Below are 13,554 nucleotides of genomic sequence, written 5' to 3'. Positions count from 1 at the left end.
AGCCACTGTTGCAAGCACTCCTGGTGCTAGCTTAGAAAAGCCAGTGGCGTTAGCTACTGTTGCAAGGGCTCCTGGTGCTAGCTTAGAAAAGCTTGTGTTGTTAGCCACAGTTGCAAGCGCTCCTGGTGCTAACTTAGAAAAGCTGATAGCGTTAGCCACTGTTACCAGGCTTCCAGTGCTAGCCTAAAGAAGTTTGTTAGCTACTGTTGAAAGTGCTTCCGGTGCTGGCTACCAAGAGTAAACACATCTTACACCTCAACTTTTAAAGCCCTACCAATGTTAGAATCAAACTTACATACCCTTGATGTCATTATATTTCTGACCTAATCCAAAAATATCCTTTTGAAGTATATGAATTATTAGTACTGCAGGTTTTACCTGCTTGATATGTTCCCTTACACAAATTTCAAAGACTTTTTTTTTAGTTTCACTTTCTAAATGAATCTTTTTACTACACGACACATTGGGTGGAATTTGTTTTGGGGTTTTTTTCAGCTTGTAAGGGGCTGGGACGCTGTGTAAAATGTCAATAAAACAAAAACTAATCAACTCATATTTAATTAGCTTTAGAACATTTCCATCATATCAGATATTGAAACTAAGATATTTTATCATTTGATGGTATATATGAGGTGATTATGAATCTGATGGCAGCAAGAAGTTTGGAGCAGGAACAACAAAAGGCTGGAAAAGTAACGGCTACAAGGAGCCTTTCAGGCAGTCTCTCAGATGGAGAGATGGACAAAGCTTCACCAAGATTGTTGAACTATTTAAGAAAAATGTTCCTCAGACTCTGATAATCCCACTATTTACAGTGTAGAATAAAATAAAATGATTCGGAATCAGAAGGAATCTCTGTATGCATTGCAATTCATATTGTTTGAAATTTGCTTGTTTTTAACCTTTTAAGCTGTATGTATCACATATGAGACATAACTTGACTTATCATATGTATGCATTTTCTGAAATCTCATCATTTTATGGAAAAAACATTTTTCAAAAACCCAGTTTTACCTGATGTGGTACCTGTTCTCTGTTGGATATGATAATAATACAATAATTTAGACATTTTGCACTGTAATTTAAATATAACTAATATATTTGTATTATTATTATTGTTATTGTTGTTTTTTTTTGGTTGTTATTGTTATTTATTTATTTTCTTATTTTGTTAAAGAGCCAAATAATGACTTCAGATAAAAAAAATAATAATTTTTTCCCTTGGATTGGAAATATAATCCTCTAATTACATCAATAAGTGGTGAAATAGGCTGTTTTATTTCTTGATTTTTATTGTTTTGTTTGGTTTTTGTTTGCATTTGGTTAAAACACTGTTATGTGCTTTAAAACCAAAGTCTGATTGGCTTATTGATTATTTGCAGCATGTTTCTAATTTCCATGAGCCTGTCTTAAATCATGTAACATGTAAAACCATCTCACTATCTCATATTTGTATTTTTTATCATCTTTTCCAATCAGTGGATTTAAAAGCTGCAAGTTTCTGTCAAACATGTCTGATTATATGTTTGTGTTTATTATGTTTTTATATGTTTACATTAATTCTTTACATTGTGTTTTTGTATAAACAACAATGACAATTCTGAATAAAATGAGACTTAAGTCTGTGAAATGAAATGCGGTGAAAACTGATGAAACAGAAGAGTCTGGTTTTGATTTTCTCTCTGACTCGTCAATGGTAATAAAAATAATTCTACTAACTCTTCCGACGTGCCGTCCCTCCCTGAATGCTCCATAAATCATCCACTTATGACCCACATTGTAAAGTAGCCTGTGGCCCCACGTCCACCTCTTCCCCCCCGTTGGCTCAACCGTTTGGCTCAGTTTCGACGGTTCCCCCCTTTGATCCAGGGCCCGTTACGAGTCCAGAAACGCCTTTGGTTCAGGGACAGTCTGAGCTGCAGCTTTCCAACGTGGATGTGGGGGTACGAGGGGGGAGGAGGGAACGTTCAGCAGGAAAACAAAGAGCAGTAAAAACATGGCTGCAAATCAGAACCAAATCACGTAAACACGCACACGCCTCATTAATGATCGCTTTAGATGTCAATCTAGTGTTCAGGCGTGTTCATGCACGTTGCCCTTTGTGACACTAAATTCAGATTTCAGGAAGGAGTCAGAGAAGCTTTCAGGCCAGACATCAAGTTAAAAACAGCTCCTGTAAAACTAAAGAAAGAAAGAAACACCAGATGGGAGGTTTTTAGTGCAAGGAGAAGCAAAAAAAAAAGCCCAAACAGGCGGATTTATACACATAAAACTATGTGGGAAAAGATGAATGCAGTGTTTAAAAACAAATACTGAGGATAGTTTACGTCACAAAAACAGCAATGATTGTATGAATGCATGAATACATGGAATAAAAGATCTGAAATTACCTTTCAACTATTTATTTAAACTTTCTACATTATAGGAAACTTGTAGATGAGAAATATTATCCCATAAATTAACCCACAGGTGTCAAATATATGGCCTGAAGGGGATTAAAAAAAACAGCCCTCCAGGGGGTCTGATCGGGCCTGTGAGACACACTTGGTTAATATTAAAATAACATAAAAACAATTTAAGTAGTATTTTAGTAAAAGTAACATTAATCCCTAATGTATCCCTGTGATGTTTAATAATATCAAGGCAAAAATGCACATTAAATAAATATATTAATTCATTACATAAACAAAAGCATGAAATAATTTATACATATATATAATTTATACAGTTATCCTCAGATTTATTCAAACCTCCCCATTAAAAAGCAAAAAGCAGCTGAAATACGATGAAAATGACAAAAGTAATAATAAATAAAAATGTAGTCAAATTATGAAGTTGCTTTTGAGTTGTTTATAAGAAACATTTGTAAAAAGAAAACAAGCAAAAAATACGATAAACTAATATTAGTTAATGTCATTTGTAAACTGATATTTATTCGTAGAGCCTTTAAGGCGTTCGCTGCAGTCAGGTGTTTCCTGGAACTTCTGCACCTGTCGTCAGGTGTTCTGATCCACTGCTAATCAGCAAACTGCTCCAAATGACTGCCTCAGTTTCTTTGTTTTTCCAACTCAATTCAAAAGCAGTGTCTTATTTCACAAAATTTTAATTCACCTCATTTCTATTCATTAGTACTGTTTTCTGACTTCAGTTATGTATAAAGGATTAATATGATTAAATTTTGTGATTCACAATTTTTTTTTCAGAAATTCATAGTTTACTTTTTTATTTCTTTTCTATTTTCATTCTATTCTAACACACACACACAAATATATATATATATATATATATATATATATATATATATATATATATATATATAAATATATATATATATGGATCAGCTGACTGGACTGGGGCTCGGTTTTTAATCCAGACCTGTTTTAACCCTGTTCATTTTGTTTTTATATGATGGTAATTTAATTTGGCAGAAAACAGTTCCTTTATTGCAGGTGCCCACGTTGATAAATTTGGTAAACTACGCCCCTCTTCCAACAAATCCCATGTGAACATAAATTTCATATCTTCTGATTTTGAGGTAATTTGCTCAGATTTTTTTTTTTTTCTTTTGTAATAAAAGAATTAAATTGTAAGGATTTGGTTTTACAATAAGCAGATGGAATAAATAAAACTGTGGAGATTGGATGGTTGAACCTCCTCATTATCCCACCTGATTGGTTAAAACCAGATCAAACCCAGTCTGCTGGTTTTCATCAACACTGACTCATAATAGTCGACACATTTTATTGACACATTTTAACCCCATCCCAACCTTTTCAGAGCTGCAGTTCGTTAAACATCAGATGCAGAGCTTCTTAATAACGAGTTAGCTTTTATTCTTGTGTCTTCGGAGTGTTTTGGAGGTATGGTTGTGACCCAACGCTTCCTACCTCTGCAGTGTAGCTGCGCTGAGATCAGATCAAACACACACGTTGGCGTTAAACGTGATGGATGAGGTGTCGTGAACGTTCGCAGCCTGATTGATCATCATCCTCTCAGACTGACGAGCAGGAATCACAGGCTCATCTGGTCCATTAACAGTGATTTGTGTCTCTTTCAGGTTTTAGAGTTTGTCTCAGTGTGAGGGAGGAATGTCCAGCTGTTCTGGGGTCAGTGGGAAGAGAGCGGGCGGACCGGCGTCGACTACACACCTGAGTTGTGTCATAAAACAACAGGAAGCTGAAGGAGAGCATCGGCTCTGACTGGCTGGAGGGTTGTTCGAGGAGAACACGGGTTACTTTTCATGTTGAAGCTGAAGTAAATCACATTGTTTAAAACAGAAAAATTAAAAAGTTCCTGTCAATGTTTCAGGTCTTAACACTTTGACGAAAACTGTTTGGTGTCTCCTAGCTGGACGGACATGGAGGACATCAGGACCGTACAGTCCTCGAACATGTTTGAGGATGTTTATGTCCAAGTATTGATTATTCTCTTGTTTTCTTACATGATGAACATTTGTTTTGTCACATGGGAGCTGTCTTTATTTAAAATATTCTTTTAACCAATCAACAAATTGCTGTGTTTCAAGCTCCACTCTATCAAGTGGGATTGGTTAGATTGGGAACAAAAATGTAGGACAGGTTGGGTCGGACATTAGGGTACCTGTCCCAGTTTTTACATGAGGAAACACAAAGAAATGTGCCCTAGCCCACCCCAAAACGCACCCCCCCCTGCTGGTTTAAACGATCTTTACAGAGATTAGTTAAGATCCAGCCCTGAACAGACAATTTAAGCCCCGCCCTCTTCCAACAGGAAATGCTTTTTTTTTTTTTTTTTTGACACTGTGAGTTAACCCCAAATGCTTCAAACTCCTTCATAACTTGTCAAATCCTTTCATGATGTCACATTAAAAATATTTAGTTCCTATGGCAAACGTAACCATGGCGAATGACAGTCGTTCGCCATCAAACAGGAAGTGTAAGCAAGCCGAACGTTTAATGAAGACCAAACTGGGTGACGAGATGACATACATGACGTGCACATTATTACCTCTACCGAAGCTGCGGAGAGTCAGAAATGTGTCAACATCTTGCACAAGTTGGAGTCCCATCAGGTGGTGAGGTACAGAACGATACATAATTCTGTTGTGTTAATGATGCCGATAAGCTACAAGCATGTCCTCCATGCTATTTGGTACCAGGCTATCGCTAATAGCTAATATCATCATATGAGGGAGGACATGAACCTAACAAATCAGCTGAAATAAATAATGAAATAGGAGAAAAAAAACCCTTGGAAAATGCGTGTGAAAGCAACGGATGACCTACTAGGGAAGACTTCTGTGAAGAGTAACAGCAAACTGCTGCAACGGAGCTTTTCCACTGCAGGCTAACTGACAGATTAGCATCTCTGCTGTTTTATACAGCGAGTACATGCCTGCAAAGTTCTGGATTTTATAATAAGGTAAATCTCTGGCAATCGCCAAATGGGTCGCGGTGGGAGTAAGAGAGGTTTCAGTTACCGGTTCCTGTCCTTGACTCAATCCTCGGGGGGGTGTTCTGGGGGTGCTTTGTGTGCGGGAAATGGAAGTTAAATGGTTGCTGCATGCTTATACTTCGCTCCTCATATTGCTTTTTTTCTCTCTCCATGTCATAGTTTTGGAGATTTAGTACCGATGCCAATACCAATGCTCATATCAATGCTGATACCGATGTCAATACTGATGCTTATAGCAATGCTGATACCAATACTGATACCAATAGAGACATCGATGCTGATATTGGCGCCAATACCAATACTGGTACCGATGCTGATGCTGATACCAATGCCAATTATAATGTTCATATCAATGCTGATACCAATGCTGATATCGATGCCGATACCAATTGTGATACCAACGCCAATAATAATGCTGATATCAACGCTGATACTGATGCTGATACAGATGTCAATACTGATGCTAATAGCAATGTTGATACCAATACTGATACTAATAGAGACATCGATGCTGATATTGGCGCCGATACCAATACTGGTACCAATGCTGATGCTGATACTTATGCTGATACCAATGCCAATTATAATGTTCATATCAATGCTGATACCAATGCTGATATCGATGCCGATACCGATTTTGATACCAATGCCAATAATAATGCTGATATCAACGCTGATACTGATGCTGATACAGATGTCAATACTGTTGCTTGAATCAATGCTGATACCGATACTGATACCAATATAGACACCAATGCTGATACTGGTGCTGATACCAATGCTGATACTTTTAGGATGCATCCCCAACTGCTAAATCTCAATAAAATGTTGTTGCTTCTCTGTGTTTTTGTCATTTAAACTTTGGATGATTGATTAGTGTAAAGCCAGGAAAGATATTTGACAGTTTGTAGGTACATAGAAACAAGGTTTACACAGTTAATGCTGTAGAGTATATCCAGTCAAATATACTCACACTGGATTTGATAGTACTAAAATGTATTAATTTAAATGGCAAATTACAATGAGATAGAAATGATAAATTATATAAAAGTGCATCATTTATACTTTTTGAGTTTAAAGTGACAATCAGTTTAACTGAAAATTAATCAATTAAATTGATACTGATGACTAAAACTGTACTTTTAACAGTTTTATTTACATAAATATTCTCCACCATGCCTCTGGGTCTGCCTGGAGCATGAGTTTTCAATATTAGTTTGATTACACTAGTATTGATTAAGATATTTTTGATATTTTGACTGATATGTCCAAAAGAACTTCACCAACCTGAGACAAACTGGATCTAAAAATTTCTGAAAATGTTCCTCAAAGTAATTTTTTTTAAAGTTTAGAGTTTAATTCAAGAAAATATAGACAACTTTTATAATTTACAAAAACACAGAGCTGAATATTAAGAGAAACGGATGTAGATCGACAATCTGCCAATAAAAGATCATTTTAATGGAATTAATTGGTTTATAAAGCTGCATAAACAGACATCAGCTGCTGTTTGTAGTTTGGTTTCTCATATTTTTAATGTTTTGAATCGTTGCGTTTCCTCTGCTGGGATTTTTGTTTCTCTCCCTGCTGAAGTTTCCACCATTACGAGAGGAGGTCTGTGGGATTTGTCTGCGTTTATTTAGTTAGAAACCAGAGGACTTTGCGTGTGGAACATTAATCACCGGAGAGACCCCTGAAGCTGAAGATCGGAGAGTAAATATTCCCCCCAAACCCAGCAGGCCGTCCAGGACTTCATACGCTCTGCACCTCCTGGGAGAGGAGGCAAAGAACAGAGAAGTGGGGGTAAGAAGTCACCGCAGCAGAAGCTGCTTGAAGCCCAGTTCTGTTTGGATACCACAGCTGATCAACGGCCAATCCGAGGCCAAGAATAACAAGCTCCCTTCAAAACGTTTACAGCTCGGGTTTCGTCTCCTCATCGGACTCTGCTTCAGGTTCTCGTCCTCCCACCGTCTGCGCGTTATCTAATCATAGTGATTTATGCTGCAGCTCGTCTGACCTCCACTTCAAACAACAGCAGAGCCAACAGTCTGAGGAAAAACCTGCGACCGCCACAGATCCAGGTTTTCCTGATCTTACACTGACACCAGGGGGCGACCGGTAGCGCTCACCAGGTCACTTTCTGCACCCTGAATCCTGACTCGGCGACTTCCACCTGGTTCTTCTGCTCAACGCTGACATGAAACGATGTTTTAAAAAGAATTTTAGAAACAAAGCAGAGATTGCACAGATGTGTGGAACAGTGTTTACATGGGGGATCCAACAGACTGGGACACTCCAGGGGTTCATGAGGCCATCGCACCTAAAGCACCGCCTCACCTGGCCACCCCCCTGTACAGCTGGGGTAGGAAATGTTGGAGAGCCAGGAAGATGTGGCCACTATAGGGCCACTATGCATACAAGGGTTAATATCATGAAATTACAAAATATTTTTTCTGTTTCTGAGACCTATTTCATCACTTTATGGTTAAAAATAAAAATAAAAATGAGCTTTAAACCCAGTTGTCTTCTGTCTCCTGGTGGACACATTCTGCATTACAATGATTCAGACATACAGCAAAGTAATAAACTGTACATACACGCAAATTATTTTAGTTTTCTTTCCTTTCATGTTGTTTTAGGGTCAAATAATGACTTCAGATAGAGAAATTTATGCATCGAGAGGAACCAGTTGAGGTGGCTCGGGCATCTGGTTAGGATGCCTCCTGTACCTCCCTGGTGAGGTGTTCCAGGCACGTCCCTCTGGGAGGAGACCCCGGGGAAGACCCAGGACACACTGGAGGGATTGTATCTCTCGGCTGGCCTGGGAACACCTCGGGATCCCCCCGCAGAGTTGGCAAATGTGGCTGGGGAGAGGGAAGTTATGGGCTTCCCTGCTTAGGCTGCTGCCCCCGCGACCCGACCCCGGATAAGCGGCACGAAGACGAGATGAGACGAGACAAGACTTTTAAATGTGATAGAATTTATCATGATTTACAATTTATTTAATGTATTCTATAAAATATAGATAAAATAATATATAATCATAACGATATTATGTAAATCTTGTATAAAATTCAGCTGTATCATTTTCTTTTCCTATTTATTGCAAAGACAAACTTGTGTAATTACATTATGTTCAATTATATCATATATTTATTTATCATCTAGTGAGTGGAAACATATTGGATGACTCACTAACTTCCACTGAAGTAGTTTATATACAAAAATACTATCCTCATTCATGAATATGCAAGAAAAAAAATACTTTTAAATAGTTGGCCACTATAGGGCCACTATGCATGAAAAGGTTTTTATTGTAAATTACAAAATATTTATTCTGTTTCTGAGACCTATTTCATCACTTTATGGTAAAAATAAATAAATAAATAAATAAAAATTATCTTTAAATCCAGTTGTCTTCTGTCTCCTGGTGGACACATTCTGCATTAGAATGATTCAGATCTACAACAAAGTAATAAACTGTACATACATGCACATGATTCTAGTTTTTTTTCTTTTCATGTTGTTTTAGGGTCAAATAATAACTTCAGATACAGAAACTTACAGTTTTCTGACCATTATATTTTAGGTCAAGTTTTAAAGTCATCCTTCATCCTGAAAGAACCAGAATGAAGTGACAAATCAATGTGAATAATGAAAAAAACCTAAATAACATTATTGAGATGATTCCAGAACCAAACTTAATATTTGAGGCTTGAAGATGTATTCCTGCCATGATACCCAGTCTCAGCTGATAACTGATGTTAGCCTGGGTGGTAAATTTAATATATCATGAGTGAATAGTGTCCATTTAAGACCATTGTCAGAGAGATTTTATTTTCTCCATACAGACTGGCGCCAAGATGTTCAGCTCCTCGCCTTCTATCAGCCTCGATCGCTTTAATCCAGAATAAAATGAAAACTTTCAAGACAGCGGTTTCTGAAGCTGATCTGAGTTAAAGGAGATTATTTACTCGTTAAGTGATGTTATCTGATGAGATTAAGCTGTTTATACGTCATTAATGAGCAGCAAAGCATGTGGAGTTCCCCAAGTCTCCATGTCGGGCCCCCTATAGTTCAGCATCTACATATGGAGTCCAGGGGGCTCCAGAGGGCCCCTAAAAATGTCCAGTCAGCTGACTGCAGGGAATGCATTTATACTATTTACACTGAAATTAAATAAAAAGGAGAAAGAGAAAAAGATCCTGGAGCTTCCAGAGTTAATAAAGATGGCTGCGATTGGAGCCTGACAGCATGAACATTTACAGGATGAATAGGAACCAACAGGAACTGTAACACGTACATGAAGAAATGAACAAATTCAGGCTAACAGACAGAAATAGAAACTGTTGTTATGATGTGAGCGATGACGAGCAGATTAACTGTAACTGAACCAGACTTTCATATTTCATGCCTGAAAACAGGTTGTTTTAGTCTGGAGAAGAAGAATAAACAACAAACAACTTTCAGGTTTAAAACAAGAGTAAAATGAAGAGTGACCGGTTTGTCTCGAGCTACAGTGGAAAGATCAACTTTGTAACAAAGTTCTTTTGTTTTATTCTTTTTCATCTCTCTAATTTATTTATTTGTTTTAAACTTTTCATTATTTGACTTTAGTCTCTCTGTGTGATGGACTAGTGACCTGTCCTGGTGTACCTGCCTCTCTCCCAGTGACTGCTGGGATAGAATCCAGCTTCCCCATTACCCCATGAAGAAAAATGAATGAAAGAATTATTTGTATTTCACTTTATTCCAGTGGTTACTAGTTACTGATTACTCATTACTGGTTACTAGTTACCGGCTGCTCGTTACTGGTTACTAATTCCTGGTTGCTGGTTGCTTGTTACTGGTTACTTATAACTGGTTACTAGTAACTAGTTGCTGGTTACTAGTTGCTGGTTGATAGGAACTGGTTGTTGTTACTGGTTACTTATTACTGGTTACTGGTTATTAGTTGCTGGCTGATAGGTGCTGGTTGATAGTTACTGGTTACTTATTACTGGTTCCTAGTTACTAGTTGCTTGTGACTACGTACTAGTTATTGGTTACTGGTTACTAGTTACTGATTACTAGTTAATGATTGCTTGTTACTGGTTACTGGTTTTTAGTTAGTAGTTTCTTGTTACTAGGTGCTGGTTGCTTGTTACTGGTTACTAGATGCAGGTTATTGGTTGCTGGTTGTTCGTTACTGGTTACTAGTTACTGGTTTCTAGTTACTAGTTGCTTGTTACTGTGTGCTGGTTGCTTGTTACTAGTTACTAATTACTGATTGCTGGTTACTAGTTGCTGGTTACTGGGTGATGATTACCGGCTGCTAGTAACTGGTTGCTAGCAAAGGACAAAGATCGTTTCAGAGATGCCAGACGCAGAGAGACAATGTGACAATCAGGTGGACGGTTATATCTGCCAGTTTGTCTGGAATGACAACATGCAGGACCAGGACCAGAGCCATGACCAGGACCAGGACCAGGACAAGAACCATGACCAGGACCAGGACCAGGACCAACCCGGTCCATTGGACTCTTTCGTGAGCAGTTTAATATTTTTATGAGGATTTTTAGACATTCAGACACAAATCTAAAGGTTTTTCTCCTCTGATGCATCAGTTATTAAAAAAAAACACAAATTATTTTGCTCAATCATTTTTTTCTAAAGTCATTTAATACATAATTATTTTATTTGTAAATATTCTATGCTATTATATTTATATACCACAAATTTTCTATAAACTCTATTAAATCCTGTTTATATTTATTCTTCAGTGAGCATCAGCTTGTGGCTCATTAACGTCCATCGAAGTGGAAAATTAGCAAATAAACCATTTTCACCAACACTTTGACACAGTCCTGAACGGTTTCCTCCGCAGACTTTAGGAAAACAGAACATAAAAATGTATTTTAAGAAGAACAAATGAAATTTCCTCTGAATTTAAACACATCTAACCATCATCCTGAAGGCTTAAACTATTAACATGACATAAATGCTTAATTTATGTTATTAATTTATTTAAACTTTAATTAATATTCATTATAACTGTTATAATCTCTTCTTTATACTCCAAATATTTCCATTTGGAAACTGTTATTGTGTGTTTAAACAATTATAAATAAACAAACTTTCTTCTTTGAGTCCTTCAGCCGATTTTTTTTTACAAACTTATTGGGTTTTATTATTATTATTATTAATATTATTATTATTGTTGTTGTTGTTATATCAGCTAAAATTACAGATATTTGGGTTTTTATTTTGATGCTTTTCTCTCCACATTTCCCGAACAACGCGCTGATGTTAGTGAATCCTGACGGCCCTCGGGGCCCTCGGAGGCTCCTCGGACCTCCCCTTACCTTTGGTAGTCGCTCCTGCAGAACATTTTGGTGTCCTTCACGTAGCAGGTGGCGGTGAGCGGCTGCTGGCACGCGGCGCACCGCAGACACTGCTCGTGCCAAGACGCGTCGTTGACCCGCATCAGGAAGCGGTCTGAGATGATGCGCGTGCAGCCCGCGCACACAGCCTGATGAGGAGAGTCTGGGACATCCCAGCCAGAGAGAAAATATTACAAATACTAACCTTAAATTAAATTAAATTAAATTAAATTAAATTAAATTAAATTAAATTAAATTAAATTAAATTAAATTAAAGGGGGCGTTACAGTCCGTTATTATTATTACACAAACACACACGCGCGCACACACCTCCAGGTTTTAAAATGGAGCTGCACGCGCCTCTACGTGCTTCCTTCCTGCAGTTTAACCTGAAACCACATGTCATTCATACATTTTTATCTTTTTTATGTTTATGTTTCTTCGTCGAGGAGCGCGCGCATAAAATTAATCTGAGACAAGGAAAGATTTACTTATCAGTTCATTTTTATCCGTGTTACAGATAAAGAAAATAAAAAGGCTGCTGGCAAATTAACACACAACTCATTTAATCAATCAATCAATAAACAAATAAACAAATAAATAAATGATCTGGTCCAAATTCTCCTTCCTTCCGACTGCTCAGAATAAACTGAGCTGAGCTCATCTTCTTCTTTTTTAAGTTTATTATTATTTATTTTCGTTTATCATTTTATTATTTTTTATTAAAATGACGTGAAAAGAAATGACGTCATGGAACGGGTCAGATTTTCCTTTACATAAAAATAAATAAAATAAAAAGTTCAAATCAAATAAGGTAAATGTTAAAATAAATCTGCAGTAAAGAAGTTGTAGTTTTTTTTTATTGATTGATTTATCATTAACAGATTATCTTTTATTTCTTTATTTAACTTCATTTAAAGGCGGTTTCTTCTACTAAGCCTTAATTGAGTGGAAATTAGAAAATAGTGAAAGAAACTAAATTTGGACCAAATTCTCCAGAACCAGGTGGTTCCGCTCAGATGAAACTCACCCATCATCATCATCATCATCATCGAGCTGCTGTCGGTCTCGAGACGATCCTCGATTTTTATGTCCTTCAGCATCTTTTCAGCAGCAGCAGCAGAAGAAGAAGAAGAAGAAGAAGAAGGGAGGTGATCGCTGCCCGACACGCGGCTCTCCGCGCGCGACACTTCCATAAACTGTTTCTGACAGACGCCGTAGATCCACAGGTCCAACGGAACCGGCGGTCCTACAGAGGATGTGGCATCCTGAGTCCGGGTCTGACTTAGTCTGACTGGGTCCGGGTCTGACTGAGATCTGGTCCGCAGTAGTGCAGGTCTGACTGAATCCAGGTTTGACCGGGTCCGGGTCTGAACAGAAGCTCAGGAACCTGCTGGTCTTGGACGGTGCTGCCTTCACGGAGTCCTCAGGCTGCGGGAAAGAAGAGACACTGAAGCCTCTGAGGGGATTTAAGGCAGAAAAGGCTCCGTCTAATTCCAGGAGGAGTTTCACTGAAACCAAACCTCCATGTTTGGTCTGTAGGAGGTCCAACATGTCAGCCTGAGATCCAAGTCTTTTCAGCTTCAACTCTACCTTTAAAAAGGAGATTCACTCCTGTTTTATTTTATTTTTTTTTTTATTTCATTTTATTTATTTTATTTAATCTTATTTATTTTCTTTTTATTATATTTTGTTTAATTTTTTATTTAATCTTATTTATTTTATTTTATTTATTTTGTTTGATTTTATTTGATTTATT

At 37.5% G+C, this 13,554-nt stretch overlaps 1 protein-coding gene across 1 annotated transcript in view; it reads right to left on the bottom strand.

Moving 5' to 3' along the window:
* LOC306768170 (LIM homeobox transcription factor 1-beta-like) overlaps positions 1–13,324 on the bottom strand; it is a gene marked incomplete at both ends in the record, with an annotated part of 48,099 nt that extends 34,775 nt beyond the window's left edge. Inside the window, 4 exons of the mRNA XM_079256401.1 lie at positions 11,778–11,958; positions 12,826–13,044; positions 13,139–13,226; positions 13,319–13,324. Coding sequence (XP_079112527.1) covers positions 11,778–11,958; positions 12,826–13,044; positions 13,139–13,226; positions 13,319–13,324 — 494 coding nt within the window. The remainder of the gene's footprint in view (positions 1–11,777; positions 11,959–12,825; positions 13,045–13,138; positions 13,227–13,318) is intronic.
* Between the last annotated feature and the right edge of the window lie 230 nt (positions 13,325–13,554).

The sequence above is a fragment of the Telmatherina bonti genome, assembly GCF_933228915.1.
Source record: "Telmatherina bonti genome assembly, chromosome: 17".
NCBI lineage: Eukaryota > Metazoa > Chordata > Actinopteri > Atheriniformes > Telmatherinidae > Telmatherina > Telmatherina bonti.
Note: the sequence above shows the minus strand (reverse complement) of the source record. Positions and strands in the feature narration are given on the sequence as shown.